This window comes from Podarcis bocagei, assembly GCF_964188305.1.
Source record: "Podarcis bocagei genome assembly, chromosome: 5".
NCBI lineage: Eukaryota > Metazoa > Chordata > Lepidosauria > Squamata > Lacertidae > Podarcis > Podarcis bocagei.
In genome coordinates, this window is record NC_138129.1 from 79,111,411 (window position 1) to 79,129,455 (window position 18,045).

The 18,045-nt window shown below is 44.6% G+C and overlaps 1 protein-coding gene across 2 annotated transcripts in view; it reads left to right on the forward strand.

Annotated features, from left to right (window-relative positions):
- BCAR3 (BCAR3 adaptor protein, NSP family member) overlaps positions 1 to 18,045 on the forward strand; it is an 87,743-nt gene that overhangs the window by 10,900 nt on the left and 58,798 nt on the right. For both annotated transcript variants that reach the window (XM_081194979.1, XM_081194980.1), the window contains exon 2: positions 9,152 to 9,479. In XM_081194979.1, coding sequence (XP_081051105.1) covers positions 9,160 to 9,479 — 320 coding nt within the window. In that variant the 5' untranslated portion in view covers positions 9,152 to 9,159. The remainder of the gene's footprint in view (positions 1 to 9,151; positions 9,480 to 18,045) is intronic.

Below are 18,045 nucleotides of genomic sequence, written 5' to 3' on the forward strand. Positions count from 1 at the left end.
AACAACAGCTGGGGACCCAAGTTTGAGAAACATTGGGGTAGAAGGTCACTAACACGTGCCCCTCCAGACAGCTGATGTTCAGGGATGGTGGGAACTGTATTCCAATAACATCCCGATGCCTATAAATTAGCCACCTCTGGACTAGAGCGTGCTTGTCCTCATGGAGGTGGTTAGACTGTGTCTGGGCAGCATCTTGCCATATTTCCTGCTGGGGACTCACATGGCAGATTTTTCCCTTTGACCACCTTAGTGAGAATGAAGCTAGTGAAGATTGTTGATGTATGACTGATTGGCCTGGTTAGCACATAACTGTAAACTTTGTTTTTTCAGCTATACCTTATTAAATTATGGGTTAGTGTTACGTGAGAATCCTGCCCAGAAGCTTAGCACAATTGCCACCAGCAAACCACAGTGTGAAGCCATGGTTTGTTTATGAAACTGTGTTTGCCTTCTTGCTTGGCATCATGCAGGAACCCAGCACCGTTAACTATGGTTTGTTGGCCACTCAACACCAGAGGCTCAACAAGTAATAAAAGGCAAAATGTGAGAACGGCTGGAAAACAAAAGAAACCTTGGAGAAACAAGCTAGAATATAATCATGTGAGGAAATTTGTGGTTTGTTAAACAAGCCACGACTTAAATCAAGAGTGAGGAACCTGTGGCCCTCCATATTTTGTTGAGTGCCAGCTCCCATCAGCCCTAGTCAACTTGGTGAATGGTCAAGGGTTATGGGAACTGCAGTCCAGCAACATCTAGAAAACTACACTTAAGCAATCCCTGGCTTCAACAAACAATGACGTAGTGTTATGTGCAAACCAGGCCTCTGTTTTGTCTGCTTAGTATTTTCATGATCTCTCTCATGCATCTGACAAGGCAGATAATAGCTTATGTCACAGTAAATTAGTTAAGTCTTTCAAGGTGCCACTGGGCTGTTCTGTCTGATTTTATTGCAAGACACTAACATAGCGGTCCTTTTAGAATCTGCCCTTACCTTTAAGTAAATCTGATAATAAACAGCTGAGTAAGCATGCACTGGACTGGGGAGTTTGCTGCTTGTTAACTGGTAAGAATTACAGAGCTCTCACTGTAAACCAGAGATGACCAACCTTTCAGCAATAGGGATCCTGTCTTTCATAGTTGTATAAAAGAGGATATTTTGGAAGGTGCAGCTTTTTAAGCTGTTCAGCCCTGTGGCGTGACTGAAGTTCATCTGTCCAAAATTCATTTTTCTCTACATAGGAATTAAGGGTTTTGGAGCTCTGATGTTGAAAGGTTGATCATCCCTTCTGTAAAATATCTTGACATGTTACTGAGTGACATGCTATTTGAGAAGGTTAAATGTAGTTCCCTTCCTTCAACATGGAGGGAACCTTTCACAAAGAGTCATATAATATGATCAAAAGAGGTAAATCATGAATTGCATTCCTCTCTGAAATCTGCTTATTAGCTCTTATTTGAGCTGTCAGCAGAACGTATTAAGTTAAGGGTCTGTTTTTAAGCAATCAATGGATTAAAAATAAATGATAGTATTTCAGTAAAAGTGGCAGGAAGCTTCTTAAATAGTATTAGTTGCTTTTTGACTGTATAATGTTGTTTGGAAGTGTATTTTAAATTCACTCTCAAAAGAGATGCATATGGTTTAATGTGACAGTCATATAGAATCCCATTGACAGGAATAATTCATATTAAGAATATGTAGGTCCAGTAATTTGCCTAGGAGCTCCAATTGCTCCAGTGTTGATGGACCACGTAATTTGATCAGCAACCTGCATGGTAGCCTCTCATCAAAGTAGTATAATAGTACAAACAGTTATATAAAACAGTTAAGATATGGCAGTTAATAGATTTAGGGATCTTAACACCCATATGAATGAGCAAAAGGTGCTTAGGCTTGTAGGGAGAGGGGTTGCTGATTTTGTGTTCTGACAAGCTTCTGCATGTTGAATCCCACCCTGGATGGTCTCCTGACTTTAGAAGCAACTGCAGGAGGCATATGGAGATACCAGTGGAAAAGGCCTTTGCACCATGCTGTGTTAAGAACTGTGATTCTAAAACTTGATCTTATCAAGTTCTCTCCAAGGCAAGAAAAGGCTTCACTTCAGGGTGCAGAATTGGTCAAAGCAGTTTTTGGCATACCCTCATTACCTGGGAGGGCTGTGGTGTGATTTCATCAGGTATTTTGTTCTGCCTCACTTAAGGTCTGTTCTTCAAGAGGAATATTTCCCCAGGATGCTTTAATCGGTGGATGGGAAAAGCTGAAATGCCAATTGAGCAATTGTAGCCAATAACAGCACAAAACAGGAGAACCTGTCATTGATCTGTTAGAGGTTCCCCAGAGATCTATTGATCCAAGAAAAGAGCTACCCCAAAATAAAAGTGGGATTAAAAGTGTATTATTTGTTGGTTCTCAGTACTGTTGGTCAGTGCAACACCAGAGAAGATACACAAATTTATTAGCTCCAGAGCTCAATGACAAGGTGTCCTGGGGTTGAGATACTGGCGTTGGAGGAGAATGAAGGGTAGAGGTAGCACAGACAAAAATGTGACTGCGTACGAATGGGAGAGAAGTCTGCTCCTGCCCTAACCTGCCTAGGAAGCCTCACCAAATACATTCATAACCATTACAATAAAAGTTTTCCCACTGGGTGACTCAATTATTTGTATCGTGCTGCTGCTCTGGCTTTTCCTTTTGTAAGATAGATTGCTTTGGGGCTATGCATTGGCTCCAAAATTACTTGGAAAATAAATCATTAATTCTTACGATTTTGGCTGGCTCGGCATGAGTAATGAGTAAAAAAAGGACAGAAAGAAAAAGAGTTCGCTCAGGCAACTGAGAGCTACCCCCACAAATGTGTTCACTTTTGGCTTGGGGTAGAAATGAAGCTGCCATGCTCATCCCGCTGATTCAGCACAATGCTGTCATCATGGGAAGCTGCTCCAATGCGCATTCAGATGTTCATAATGTATGTTAAAGATGAGTCAGCGTTTTTAATTATAAAAATGGTGTAGTGCCATAGACTAGTTCTGGGGGGAACTATTGTACTCATGTTATTCTTGTGGGCTTCCCATAGGCATCTGTTGGTCACAGTAATAACAGAATGCTGGACTAGATCTGGGCTGGAAGGGTCCAGGGTTCTTCTTGTGTTCTTTACACAAAGGTGGAACCCTTTGATATCTGAAGTTTTGACAATTAGCAGACACACTTGTTGGTGATGGAATTAAGCAGACTTTTTGCTTTTGGTGTGTTTATTCCCTCCAGATAATCTTTTATCTTTATCAGGCTGTGTGTTCCACAGTCCCTTTGTATTCTTTTTCAAAGGTTCATTTGTCAAAAAAAGGAAAAAGCAAGCCCTGGATTTCTTCATTGCAGTGCCTATGTATATTGGAAGACTCTGCCTGTGAAAACAGAAATGCAAACCAACTTAGGTTAGATCAGGCTACTCAGCCTTTTCCATTGATAGAAATATTAACTGATATTCTTGCACAGGCATCTTCATTAGACCAAAATATGGAAGAGAAGTTGATCTCTAGAGCCTGGGTGTATATAGACCAGAATATGGTCAGTAAAGTTTAGACAGTTAATCTTTCCTCACAGATTATCCAAAAGAGTAATGGCTCAAAAAATCAATGTCATTTATCTGTAGGGAGCTCATGATTTTCAGAATCTATATTTTCATTAAAATTCTGTGATCCTAAACTTTTCACTTGGAGGCTCAGTTGAAATAAATATGTTTAGGATCAGTATAGAAAGCCATTTGGCTTTACCCTAATAATGGCACAACTGAAGCAGGTCATAGTATGGAATAGGAGCCAGAGACACCTTAGGCATCATAGAACAGTTAGATCATGGGTAGGCAGACTAAGGCCTGTGGGCCGGATTAGGCCCAATTGCCTTCTAGATCCGGCCCGTGGATGGTCTTGGAGTTGCCGTGTGGATCATCAGCATGCGTGCGTTCTTTCCCTCTCCCTCACACGGCGCCAGCGCCTCCTCCCTCCCTCCTGGGTTCTTCCCGCCCTGCCTAGAGGAGGAAGGGGGCTGGGCTTTGTTGGTGCCAGCAGCAGCAGTGCTTGAGTGGCTGCCATTTTAAGCAGCCCTTCCGTGTGCTGCTCATTGTCCCGCTGCCAGCCCCTGCCGCTAGCAAAACACAGGTAAGCAGCCACCAGGGCTCGTGGTGCTCTTGCATCACCCCTCCCAAATATAGACCCTCCCCCCCACAAGGTCTGAGGGACAGTGGACTGGCCCCTAGTTGAAAAAGTTTGCTGACCCCTGAGTTAGATTGTGTAAACTTAGCTGATCTTACCTTAGCCCGTATATGGAAGGAAAACTACCTGTGAATTTCATGTAAGCTGCTCTGAACTTTCCAAAGGATGGATGAGGCATATGTTGTAAGTGGTATCCCTAGACTTAAACTGTGTGTGAAAGGAGTTCATCTGGTACCCGAATGTCTTTTAAAATAATTTTAGTCATTCTTCCTCCTATCGATGGCAAATTTAATTGCAAACGAGTTACCTTTATTGTGTTTGGCTCCACAACATCATTTCCTTTAATATAGTTATTCCCATATTGCAGGCAGTGGCTCCTCCAATCTACATCTTCAGAAATATCAAGTAGCCCTTAGCATTGTGCCATTTCACAATTCAGGTGTGTGGGATTTGATGTTTTTGGTGATTCCATGTATAAAAACTCTTGGCACAGATTAAAAACAAGCACATCTGGGAGAAGGTTAGGCCAAAACCATGCTCCCTGATGTGGTAGCTTTGTGGGCAAGAAGTTTTAGATGTTTGGAGACAGTGATAATGTGATGTCTACCACAACCCCCAATCTGCATTCTCAAGTTGCAGGGTCCCAGCAGTGCCAGACTATGTTTAGTTTGAATATGTGGATTGGCTGGCAAATGTATCTGTGGTGGAGATAGATTTCAACCCAAGTCTTCCAGATCTAAGTGTAACTTTCTACCCACAGACTGTAAACTTAACTGCTGGTGTAACAACCTGTTTCTCTGTGAGTTTTGAGGTTTTAACTTCTTTTATCTCTTCCTTGTAGCTTTCTGTCAACAAAACTAGCCTTAGGGTTAATGACCATGCTGCAGATATAATTCTACTGTGACATGGTGAAAAGAAAAGATACAAAAGAAACAAACTAAAATAATACTTTGTTGTTTTTGGAATCTGTTTTTGTTACGGTTTCAGGCATTCCCCCAGCTAATAAGAGAACATGTTTCTAGAGATGCAATTTAAGTCGTTTCAAGGTTTTGTTTGTTTGTTTGTTTGTCCCAGAGCCGAATCCCATTTTTATTTGATCTGGATCCCAGTATTATCCAATTTCATGACCCAGCAGTGTCTGCAAGATGCAAGGCTGAAATAATAAAGATTCACTCTTCCAAACTTTGATCAGGTCAGCTCTGTGTACACTTGTTCAATGATCCTGCACCATTGGACTAGCTACTTGGTTCACACATGTTCTCGGTGGTGCAATTAAATAATTTTAGATTCTTTACTTCCCTGATGTTGGGAAAGATGGAGGGCACAAGGAGAAGGGGGTGACAGAGGACGAGATGGTTGGATAGTGTTCTCGAGGCTACCAGCGTGAATTTGACCAAACTGCGGGAGGCAGTGGAAGACAGGAGTGCCTGGCGTGCTCTGGTCCATGGGGTCACGAAGAGTCGGACACGACTAAACGACTAAACAATAACAACAACAAGATTCTTTACTTAATGTTCTTTCTGCGGGGGCGCTCTTTTGATGGTAGCATGTATTAATTCGCTTCAAAATGTGATAAACTAGCTCTTGTACATTTTGGGAGACCTCTTTCTTCTGTTTCGTGAGGCACTGGCCTTCTGCCCCAAAGTCCTGCCCTGATCACTGTGTGATCAGTAAGTGGGAAGCTGTCATTGGAAGTCTTGCTGTTCATGAGGAAGTAGCACCCCACCCACCCCCAAGATGTTGGCCATTCCTACCTTGGAATGTTTGAATGTGGAACAGGAAATATGGTGTATGTAGATTTTATTTTATTTTTGCTCCCTAACTGAGGACAAGAGTGAGCAAAAAGATAGCCCTAGATACTGGTGTAAAACTTTCAAAAGAGTGTGATGGCATGTTTGACTTCATTTCAAACAACCTTGCTAAGAAGCAGTCAAATCAAAGAAGATAAGCAGGGCAAGGACACTAATGATCTCACTTGAATGTTTGGGACTGTGCTTTGCAAACTTTTAATGAGCATAGATTGAACCACAGTGCTGGCATTCAAGAAGATTTAACAGTCTGCTTCATAACTTTTCTTGTGGTTTGTAGTACCTAAGCAGTGATGTCACTCCAGTCTATCCCTGTGGGTGTGCCCAACAACCAGAGTTTTGATGATTGACATGAGTCTGTAGTACTTCATACCTGCTGGTTTCCTGAATGGACCCGAAACTGATTAACAATGACACACATTAATCATTATCCAACAGGCTCCTTACATTGCATTTATTCTGTTTACTCTAACATTCTAAGGAAAACAGAAAAAAAAAAACGCTTTCCTAGGGTTATTTTTGTAGTCATTTTCTTGATGAAAATAATAACGTTGAAAGAATGTATAAGCATGTCTACTCAACCAACATTGGTGGGTTTCCCAGTCCACACCTTGATTCATCACCAGGTTGCCAACTCATCAGGAAAAATACCCTGTGATATCACTTGTGCCTTTTAAATAGCAGCTTAACATTGAAGAAATCAGTGAGAACAGTTGTAAAGCATGGAGATAAATGGTGTTATTTTGGAGGCTGGTTCAAAAGTTGGTAGCTTTAACTGGGGACATCATGGAACTCCTAGATAAAAATTGTACCAAGTGACCTTAGTTCTCAGAGTTTGAAGCTTTGTAGTTGATCGCACTTCAGCAAAGACATGCAAAACTTGTTTCCATATCTTTTTGTAATAAACCCCTCCAGCATCTTGATCCAACCTTTGAAGCTGGTTGACTGAGCTGACACTGGCAGAGAAAGAAGAAAAGAATATTTCCTAGCAAATCTGCTTTTTCAGCAATACTCATCTCTGAATTTAATACTATATCCTTTAAGGCATTTTGAGATCTCCCAGCTGTGTAGTGAACAACTTCTACAACTGCTTAGGCTCAGCAAAAAGCCATATCTTTGAACATTTTATGCTGGTTGCCTGTATTAGTAAGCATGTCTTGGATGTTTTCGTGCTGGGATATTGGTTTGCATGGGGAATTCCCTCTGGGGGAGGAAGATTCCTTCTTGAGCCTCCTGTAAGGGTTACATAAAACCATAGGGCAGGATTCACTTAAGAAACCCTGTTGGTTGAAGGGTTTGGACTTGCTCAAAGGGGCTCCACTCCACACACTCCTGAAATTGGGTTGTTGGGAGGAGGACTCATAAAAACCTCCAGAAAACCAGGGAAAGGGGGATAATTTCAACTGGCAAGCTAATATGCTTGCACAGGTGAGATGTTCAACATAGTGTGACATTGAATTCCACCCATAGTGTTTTTAGGATAAAGTGTTGCAGGAGTGTGTACCTTAAGGGGAATAACACAGAATATGAATAACCCTCTTACAGTGTAATTCTGTACATGTGTACCCAGCAGTATGTTCCATTTAGTTCAATGGGGTTTACTCCTAGGTAAGTGCAAATAGAGTGTAGCAGCTACAAATAGTAGAGATGAGGAGACATGTATGAGAAACAACATATGAGAAAAGTATACGAGAAGGTAATTTTGTGACCTATTTGTACCATTTACACTGAGAACACTTAACTTTACCATGGGATAAATGCTACAGGTTTTCCCCCCAGCCCAGAACTCAGATTTTAACAGTTGCATAAAATGGATATTATTTCTTTTGGTGTGGTCCACAACTATCCCTGCCCTCCATTAATTTCACTCGGATGTTTTGATTTGTGTTGGCATTTGGATGCTTGCAACTGACACCTCTGTTATGTCCTTGCCTGCTTGTGCACCCTATTTATATCTGTTGTAAGACTGCAATTCCTTGGCTGCACGTTTTTGAGAAAGTCTCATTCCATTTGTCAAAGGTCTTTTGATCCAGCATAGACTCCTATAGGTAGAAGACAGGGACACACTTTTTGCCGTTCCTCCTTTCCTTGCATTCCCACTTCATTGTTCTGGAAGGGCCCCTACAGATTTTCAAGGGGATAGAGAATCTGAAAATTGCCTCCCCCGCTTACGCTGGAGGGAACATCCCATGAGCAGAGTTTTGCTCACAGGAACTCACAATCCAAGCATGTATGTGCATTTTTTGTTGGCAGGCATTTAGATACATGAGCATACCTTTGCTTCTCAAGCCGCTTTCTTGCAGCACTAAAGATATTTTTTTCAAATGGCACCCCTTGCTGAGCTTAGATTTGTAATCTCTTAAATTGAGGATAGTCTGTACAATATCAGTCTTTTCTGACAGCTTAGCTGTAGTTAATGATTCTTGGCTGATGTTTGACCTGCTTAAAAACTTGGGGGTTAAAAAACAATTAGAAAGATAAATGTTTTCGGTAATAACAGCCTAACCTCCATAAATCCTTCCGAACACTCACGTGTATGTTTTGAGTCTCCAGCCCTGGGTCTTGTCATGCATATTGATCCAATCCTATAAACCACTGTACTGGCAAAGCATTGTGTAAGATATTACGCCAGTGGATGAGACCAGTATACAATTGCAGCTTGGTGAGCTGAGCTGCTCTCACGTTGGATATCAGAGCAATAGTAGCCATTGACACTACTATTGCAGATTTCCCTCTTGTTTTACAGAATTTTCAGTTACCTTTATAAGTAGCTATCAGGGATGACTGAGCGGTTATCAACAGCTGCCCATGTTATTCCTATTCCAGCTACACTCTTCCATCTAAATTTTTTCAAAGTCTTGCCAGTGCAATGTTGACTTGGAAGTCACAGCAGCTACTGTGGTGAAAGCCAGGACACTAGAATCTAAAACTGGGTATATTTGTGGCAGCCTTTCTTGCTTTCAGAGCTCTATTGCCAACCCTTAATTTTAGGGATATACTCTTTCTTTTTTCCTTTATGAATCTAATATACATGAGCAACTTGAATAGAAACAATTGATCCATGATTTAGCCTACCCTGATCCAAGAAGTTAGCTTTGGTGTTTCTCTAACTTCCACCATGCACAACTTTTGTTTTCTAGAATTAAGAATGATAGCAGCTGGGAAATTTGCAAGTCTCCCAAGAAATATGCAGATGAGCCATGAGTTCTCGCTGGCATCTTCTATGGACCTTTTGAGCAGCAAACCATCTCTGGCAGACCATCGCTCCCATACCTGTCAAGATGTTTCCATTCATGGCACCCTTCCGAGGAAGAAAAAAGGGACCATTCCTGTTGGACCCTGTGATGTTTTTAGCCACATGGGGACTTCGCCATACTCCAAAGCACATCGACCCCAAGAACCTTTGATGCAAGGTGTTATAGGGGAGTATTTCCAGAAAAACCACAAGAGTGAGAGCTTCCACCACAGGTAAATCATGTTACATTTTAAACCTGCTGTGGGTGCTACCTAAGTTTATTGGTATTTCTAGTGATGCTTAAAATATTGCAATGCATAGGTGAACACATATTTGTTTATGCTCATCATAAGTAAATATACTGTCCTTTTACAGATGTTGCTTTATTTGTTTGCTTATAGCAGCCATTCATATGTAAATAACTTGAACTTTTTTTTTTTAAGTGAGTAGCAGGCACAGTGGCAGAATAAAAGTAAACTATCTTGCTTCCCCTGCCCATGCCTAAAACGACCATATCTATTGGCTCTCTTTTCTCTATGCATAGCCCTGAGAGGAACCAGTATTACATTTGATGCTCATCCTTTTTAGCAGTAACTGTAGCAATGTGCTCCTTTTGCAGTGCCCAGTTGTTCTTTCTTATGCATTGCGGTTAACAAGGGAAATGATTTTTAGCCTTAAAAAAAAAAAGACTAGCAGATGTGTCCGTCTTTCATCTCTCAAACAAAAGCAGCAGGCATCTGTCACATAAATTGCTTCTTTGTCTGTTTTGGCCTCCGTTTGCAACAGCATGTCTTGTTTGGTTAAACATCTTTAGTTTTGATTTGACACATTGGGACCTCTGTCTCATTAGAGATCCTGCTAGGTCTCTCTGCGTTGGGGGACAGGAAAGTGAAGTTGGCATAAAAAGACTGGGTTGTATGCAATGTTAGCTATACTCTGAGTAAAAAAAGTAAAGGTAAAGGACCTCTGACAGTTAAGTCCAGTCGTGAACGACTCTGGGGTTGTGGCATTCATCTTGCTTTACTGGCCGAGGGAGCCGATGTTTGTCTGCAGTTTTTCCAGGTCATGTGGCCAGCATGACTAAGCCGCTTCTGGCAAAACCTGAGTAGCGTATGGAAATGCCGTTTACCTTCCCGCCAGAGCGGTACCTATTTATCTACTTGCACTTGACGTTCTTTCGAACTGCTAGGTTTGCAGGAGCTGGGACCGAACAACGGGAGCTCACCCCGTCGCGGGGATTCGAACCACCGACCTTCCGATTGGCAAGCCCTAGGCTCAGTGGTTTAGACCACAGCGCCACCTGCGCCCTGAGTAGACCCATTGAGTAGACCCATACTCTGAGTAGACCCATTGAAATGAATGGATGCGGCCAGTTTAGACCCATTAATTTCTGTGGATCTACTCTGACTAAAGCATAGTTAGAAGAATTCATTGACATCACCATGTTGCAAATATTTATTCCAAAACTTAGCAGCAAAAGGCACAGTCCACAAAACTTTCTCCCTTGCCATGTACCATTGGAGGCAGTTGAGTCCTGGCAAACCGCTGGCATACCTGGCATTGGAAGCACATGGGGTGCAGCTGCTGTGCAGCAGCTGCTCCTATTGCTGTGACGGGCTACAGCAGCTGCTCTTGGACTGTCCAGGAGCTAAGATGCTACAGGCTGAAGACTGCTGCCTGAGAGCTTTTGTAACTGAGTTGTACAGTCTCTGAATACCTGAAGTCTGACTAGGTTGGGTGTGTCATCGCTTCACCCTACAGCAAGGTCTAGGCAAGGTCGGAAAAGATAGGTACATTCCACAAGGGCTTGGGCCCAGCCCAGGCTGCAACCCATCACTGTGAGGAAAACCTCTAAGGCTGTGCTTTGTCATGCTTGAGGATATTTATGCAGATGTGTGTATCATTGTGGGATGGCCATTTCTAGTATAATCTTGTGGGTTTGCAGAAAGCAGCATTCAGACAGAACAAACAACTTTATGAATGGTTTGCTGCTCATCTAGGACCTTCTCTAGAACAGAGAGTGATCACTGGAAACTCTAGGGGTAGTTATCTGATATGCAGAGGGATGTGTGCCTCCTTACGTTATACTTTGAACTCTACTGGACAGGAAACAGGCTGATGGCCAATCTTTTAAAAAAAGGAAGACAGAGAATTCAGTAGATTACAGGCTGGTCAATCTGACTTCATTACCAAGGAAGATGCTAGAACAGTGGTTCCCAATTAGGGGTCCAGGGATCCCTGGGGGTCTGTGGAACGCACACAGGGGGTCCGCAGCCCCATCCCTTGCCTCTCCCACAACTAATTTTTTGTCATTTTTGCATGGTAATATCACAAATTTTATGGTCCGTGTTTTTTAGTATACCTAAAATCCTTTGCTACCCCACATTTTGTTTAAAAAATGCTTTGTAGAGCTAACTACCATAGAGTTATCAAAATTTTCAAAAGTAAGGGGTCTGTGGCTTGGCTTTTGAAAAATAGGGGGTCCTCAGTAATTATCTAATTGGGAACCACTGTGCTAGAACATAAAGTCCCAATAAGCATTTTGTTGTAAGCATCTTCATAACAATGCAGTGATTAGCAGAAAGCCTAGCATGGATTTGTTGAGTGTAACTTCTGCCTGATACCCCTGCCTCTCTTTGGGTTAGTAGTGTAGTTGATTATGGAAATGTGGTGGATGTAATTTACCTTGATTTCAGCAAAGGTGGTTGGAAAACTATACTCACAGATCACCAATGGTTTCTCATCAAACTGAAGGGTGGTTTCAAACTGAGTACTGCAGAGCTCTGTTCTAGACCTGGTTCCCTTCAACGTTTTTATCAGCTACTCAGATGAAAGCGATGGAGGGGATGTTTATTCAATTTTGCAAATGACGCAAAACTTTGAGGTATCTTTTCTTAGTCTAAAATGTTTTAGTTTGCTCAACTTGGTACTTGGATTGTTAATGCCAAGTATCTCTTCACCATGGAACTCATTATTCAACTTTTCCTTAAATTATGGTAGCCACAAAGTACTAAAATGTGGGACAGTGGTGGGTGATGTGTTCCTCAGTAATATTGCTTACCACAGTCCAACAGCTATTGAGTCACCAAGGGAAGGTTGTGGAATCCTTGGCTCTGGAAGCTTTTATAAAGTAGCTGTGTATAATCATCTCTTGAGTGGTTTGTGTTAATCCTATTTTCCATGCAGGTGGATAGACTTCAGATGATGAATGCTGGAGAGAGAGAAGGGTGTGGGAATCGGTTGACTTCTAGAGACCTATTTGGACAATAGTTCTATAGATCTGTGATAATACATCTTTTAAAATACGGTGTTACATTTACTGCACTGTAAAGAAGAAAGAATGGCTTGCTATTATAAGTGAGGTACTATTTCTCCCTGAACTTTATAATTTGGCTTTGAAAAGGGCTTGAAGAAGAAGCAGTCCAGATACTAGAAATCACAATGTTAACAGTAAATATATGGGTTTTTTTGTTGTTTAATGTCAACTTATGTACATGAACTTTGATTGAGTTCAGACACATTTTGTAAACATCCAAGTGCGACTCAAATTGGGTCTACCAGACCCCAAATTTTTAAGCAATGTGGACTAAAGTTGCTTCTGGGGCTCCTCCCGGATTAGGGCCCCTGAAGCTTAAGCTTCATTAATTTCATAGTAGACCCGCCCCTGTGGTTCCCTCCATGTGATCTCAGTTGCGTAGGGACAGCAGATTAGCACATGCTCACCCTGTATGTGCTATTGTCTGTGCCCCCACCCTCACACTTGTCAACCTGTCAGGGGAAGATCTGAAGGGGGAAATCCAGCTGAATGGATTGTAAGCTGTCTCCATGAGCTGCATGATTGGCATATGTAGGATAGAGCCTACACATGTCATTAGATATATCCTCTTCAGACCGTCCTCTACCACGTCAACGGTGTTTGGGAGGAGCTGTCATGGAGTACAATTGTGTGGTGCAGGGTGCATGGCCCTGCTGTGCAAGTCTTGATTGAGATCACATGGAAAGAAATGCCCTAAGGAGGGGGCTTATTGTTGTTGTAGAGCAACCTTATCAGAAGGTTGCTGCTTGTTTGAGCTGGTTTATGAACTTATTGCCTTGTCTAACTTTTGCTATTTTACTGGATGGTACAAATAGGCAGAGATACTATCAGAAGAAGAATGCTCTGCTGCTGGATTTCACAGGCCTTCTTTCACGTAAGCAATCTAGTGTGTTGATATAGTGGGGTAAAAGATTGCACTTATGTCCCCAAGCAAGCAAGCAAGCAAGCAAGAATGTAGCTGTTTAAGCATATTGTTTATTATAAATGCAGGTGACTGTTTAGCTTGTACATAAACAGTGGTGTTTTGTGCAGCCTTGGCAGTTGGAAATTGGGAACAGGGCAGGCATAGATTTTGCTTAACCCAGTATAATAATTCCAAACTCTTCCTGGGCACAATAGTGTGCCCTAAGTTTAGTGTGTCGTAAAATTTAATTCACAAACGCCTAGGATGCCCCCCCAAAAAAACTCACCCGCCAACACAAAAGATGGTTTGAGTCACTGTTCTAGCTATGTCTCCTCTTTAAAGAAAGAAACATATGAAGTAATAAAGAACATTCCTAAGCATATACAGTGGTACCCCGCAAGACGAATGCCTCGCAAGACGGAAAACCCGCAAGACGAAAGGGTTTTCTGTTTTGGAGGCGCTTCGCAAGACGAATTTCCCTATGGGCTTGCATCGCAAGACGAAAGCCGATAGGGAAATGCTGGCGGTCAGGAGCAAAGACTTTCGCCCACAGCCGGCCTTCAGAAGAGGACCTCTTCTGAAGGCCGGCGGGGGGCAAAAGTCTTTGCTCCCCCCCACCTGCCTCCCCCCCGCCTGCCCCGGGCGATCTTAAAATGCTGGCGGGCGGGAGCGAAGCGTTCGCTGCCGACCCCCAGCATTTTAAAATCTCCAAGGGACAGCAGAGAAGTCTCTGTCCCGGGGAGATCTTAAAATGCTGGGGGTCGGGAGCGAAGCGCTGCAGACCCCCAGCATTTTAAAATCTCCCCGTGTCCTGGGAAGATTTTAAAATGCTGGGGGTCGGGAGCGAAGCGCTGCAGACCCCCAGCATTTTAAAATCTCCCTGTGTCCTGGGAAGATTTTAAAATGCTGGGGGTCGGGAGTGAAGCGCTGCCGACCCCCAGCATTTTAAAATCTCCCCGTGTCCTGGGAAGATTTTAAAATGCTGGGGGTCGGGAGCGAAGCGCTGCCGACCCCCAGCATTTTAAAACCTCCCCGGGACACGGGGAGATTTTAAAATGCTGGGGGTCGGCAGCGCTTCGCTCCTGACCCCCAGCATTTTAAAACGCTGTTCTGAAGTGGGGAGTGGGGGCGGGGACACCTGCCCCCGCCGCCCCACTTCGGAAAGCTCTTCCGAAGTGGGGCGGGGGGGCGGGGACACCTGCCCCCGCCGCCCCACTTCGGAAAGCTCTTCCGAAGTGGGGAGGGGGGGGCGGGAACACCTGGCCCCGCCGCCCCACTTCGGAAAGCTGTTCCGAAGTGGGGCGGGGGGGCGGGAACACCTGGCCCCGCCGCCCCACTTCGGAAAGCTGTTCCGAAGTGGGGAGGGGGGGCGGGAACACCTGGCCCCGCCGCCCCACTTCGGAAAGCTGTTCCGAAGTGGGGAGGGGGGGCGGGAACACCTGGCCCCGCCGCCCCACTTCGGAAAGCTCTTCCGAAGTGGGGAGGGGGGGCGGGAACACCTGGCCCCGCCGCCCCACTTCGGAAAGCTCTTCCGAAGTGGGGAGGGGGGGCGGGAACACCTGGCCCCGCCGCCCCACTTCGGAAAGCTCTTCCGAAGTGGGGAGGGGGGGCGGGAACACCTGGCCCCGCCGCCCCACTTCGGAAAGCTGTTCCGAAGTGGGGCGGGGGGGCGGGAACACCTGGCCCCGCCGCCCCACTTCGGAAAGCTGTTCCGAAGTGGGGAGGGGGGGCGGGAACACCTGGCCCCGCCGCCCCACTTCGGAAAGCTGTTCCGAAGTGGGGCGGGGGGGCGGGAACACCTGGCCCCGCCGCCCCACTTCGGAAAGCTCTTCCGAAGTGGGGAGGGGGGGCGGGAACACCTGGCCCCGCCGCCCCACTTCGGAAAGCTCTTCCGAAGTGGGGAGGGGGGGCGGGAACACCTGGCCCCGCCGCCCCACTTCGGAAAGCTCTTCCGAAGTGGGGAGGGGGGGCGGGAACACCTGGCCCCGCCGCCCCACTTCGGAAAGCTCTTCCGAAGTGGGGAGGGGGGGCGGGAACACCTGGCCCCGCCGCCCCACTTCGGAAAGCTGTTCCGAAGTGGGGCGGGGGGGCGGGAACACCTGGCCCCGCCGCCCCACTTCGGAAAGCTCTTCCGAAGTGGGGAGGGGGGGCGGGAACACCTGGCCCCGCCGCCCCACTTCGGAAAGCTCTTCCGAAGTGGGGAGGGGGGGCGGGAACACCTGGCCCCGCTGCCCCACTTCGGAAAGCTCTTCCGAAGTGGGGCGGGGGGGCGGGGACACCTGCCCCATCCGCCCCACTTCGGAAAGCTGTTCCGAAGTGGGGCGGGGGGCGGGAACACCTTCTGAAGGCGGGCAGGGGGCGAAAGTCTTTGTCCCCCCTGCCTGCCTTCCCAGGGGCTTTTAAATCGCCCCGGACAGCGGAGAAGTCCTCCGCTGTCCGGAGCGATTTTAAAATGCCGCCCGCCAGCATTTTAAGATAGCCCCACACAGCGGAGAAGTCCTCCGCTGTCCCAGGGTTTTTTAAAATGCTGGGGGTGGGAAGAAAAGCCCTTGCCCCCCCCCCAGCCTTCAGAAGAGGTCCGGGGACAGACTGTCCCCGGACCTGGTCTGAAGTCTGTTTCCCTAGGAACGCATTAATTGATTTTCAGTGCATTCCTATGGGAAACCGTGCATCGCAAGACGAAAAAACCGCAAGACGAAGAGAATTGCGGAACGAATTAATTTCGTCTTGCGAGGCACCACTGTATGAAGTAATAAATAACAGTCCCAAGTATCTGTCATTTGCAAGCTTATATGGTGAACATTATGCTAGTGCTACATGCTTTTCCACTTTCACCATCAGTATAAACAAAGCAGTCTTGTAGTTTTAGAATGTTTGAGATGCAGAGGTTTGCCTTGAGTTGCCTTGGGCCAAATCTCCCTTTTGCTGCCAGTGCTCAGATATATGCCTTTTATATATTTTATATATTTTTGTATTACCACTCTGAGGCCTTTATGGAAAAGGGTGGTATATAAAATTATTTTACATAGTTAAATGTAAAATGCCTTATCGGTAGTGGCACCCTCCCTGTGGAACACCCTCCCTTCAGATGTCAAGGAGATAAAGAACTATACAACTTTTAGAAGACACCTGCAGGCAGCCCTGTATTGGGAAGTTTTTAATGTTTGACGCTTTATTAAGTTTTATATATTCTGTAAGCCACCTGGAGTGAATGGGGAAACCCAGCCAAATGGGCAGGGTATAAACAATAAAATTATAAATAAATAAATAAGACATGCACAAAAGAAATAATACCTGAATCATCAAAATGCATCAGCAGTTTAGTATGACGTTTATATTTTGACACTTGTCCCTTCCAAAATATATTTGAAATGGGGACATGATAGCTTCCTCATTGTCGCTCTCATATGTTTTCCTTTTTGATGCTCTGTAAAATACATATCCAAGCACATGAAGCAGACATGCACGTTCTGTTCAGGCATGTGCCCCGGGCTGCAGAATGTAAAATCAGTCTTGAGAGAAGCTTTCGTTACTGGCATATCTGAGAGCACAGATGGTTTGTGAGCTATGGCAGAGTATTTTCAGCTTTATAACTTGTGTACATAACAGTTTTATTGAAATCTACCTCTGAGCACGTTCCTGAGGAGGCTTGACCAAACCCAGTGTCCTGATTTCAACTGTTGTTGTTTGGCTCTGTAACTCTCACAGTAAACCTGTAGAGTTGATTGTGTAGTGCAAAAATTCAATTTGGCTATAATGCAGGAATGCTCTGGTCGCAAAATCATGATACATATTTTTAAATGCAAATATACACTGGCACTCTAGAGCGAAAGTAATGCATAACAAAACTTAACTCGCATTACAAAGACATTAAAAAATGAGAGAGAAGCAGGGAAGAAAAATGCAGGTAGGTCTCTGGAATGCGCAGTGCCCTTCAGGCAACTTATGCATACGGATTTCCATTTTTTTTTACTTTATTTAAAAATTCCTTTCTTATCTCATGATGCTCAGTCAAGTCATCATTCAGTATCAGCTACTCAAGTATTTAAAAGTATTTCAAAAGTGCATAGCGAAGAACGGTTGCTGCGAGAATGCAGAGACATAAACTTGTTGAAAATTTTGTCCTGGAAAGATTTATGGCTATTTAAAAGGAGCAAGCATTCTTGTTAAAGGAGGGGGTATAAGCGTTTGAAACACCCAGGGCTTGTTTAATTCTGAGAGCACTGATGTCCACATTGCTTTGCAAATGTCCATCAGCTACATGGATAATTGAAGCACCAGCTATATTGCTGTTATGGCTTAGGAAGCTCTGCCGCAGCAAGTGAATGGTAGAAATTATTTTGAGATCAGCTGGGAGTTCTACTGCTTTGGACCTCAACAAAATAGAAGGCAGGCTCATTAGGTGATTCAAGACTGCTTGGTAGGCATTGTCTCCTGGCTCTTTGACTTCATGCCAAGCTTCCCTAAGCCTCATCTGACTTGGAATCTTGGAGTTGGAAGGTAACTCAAAGGTCATTTATTCCCACTCCCTGCTAATACAGGAAATTACTGTTGCAGCACCATTTGGTAACTGCTGTGT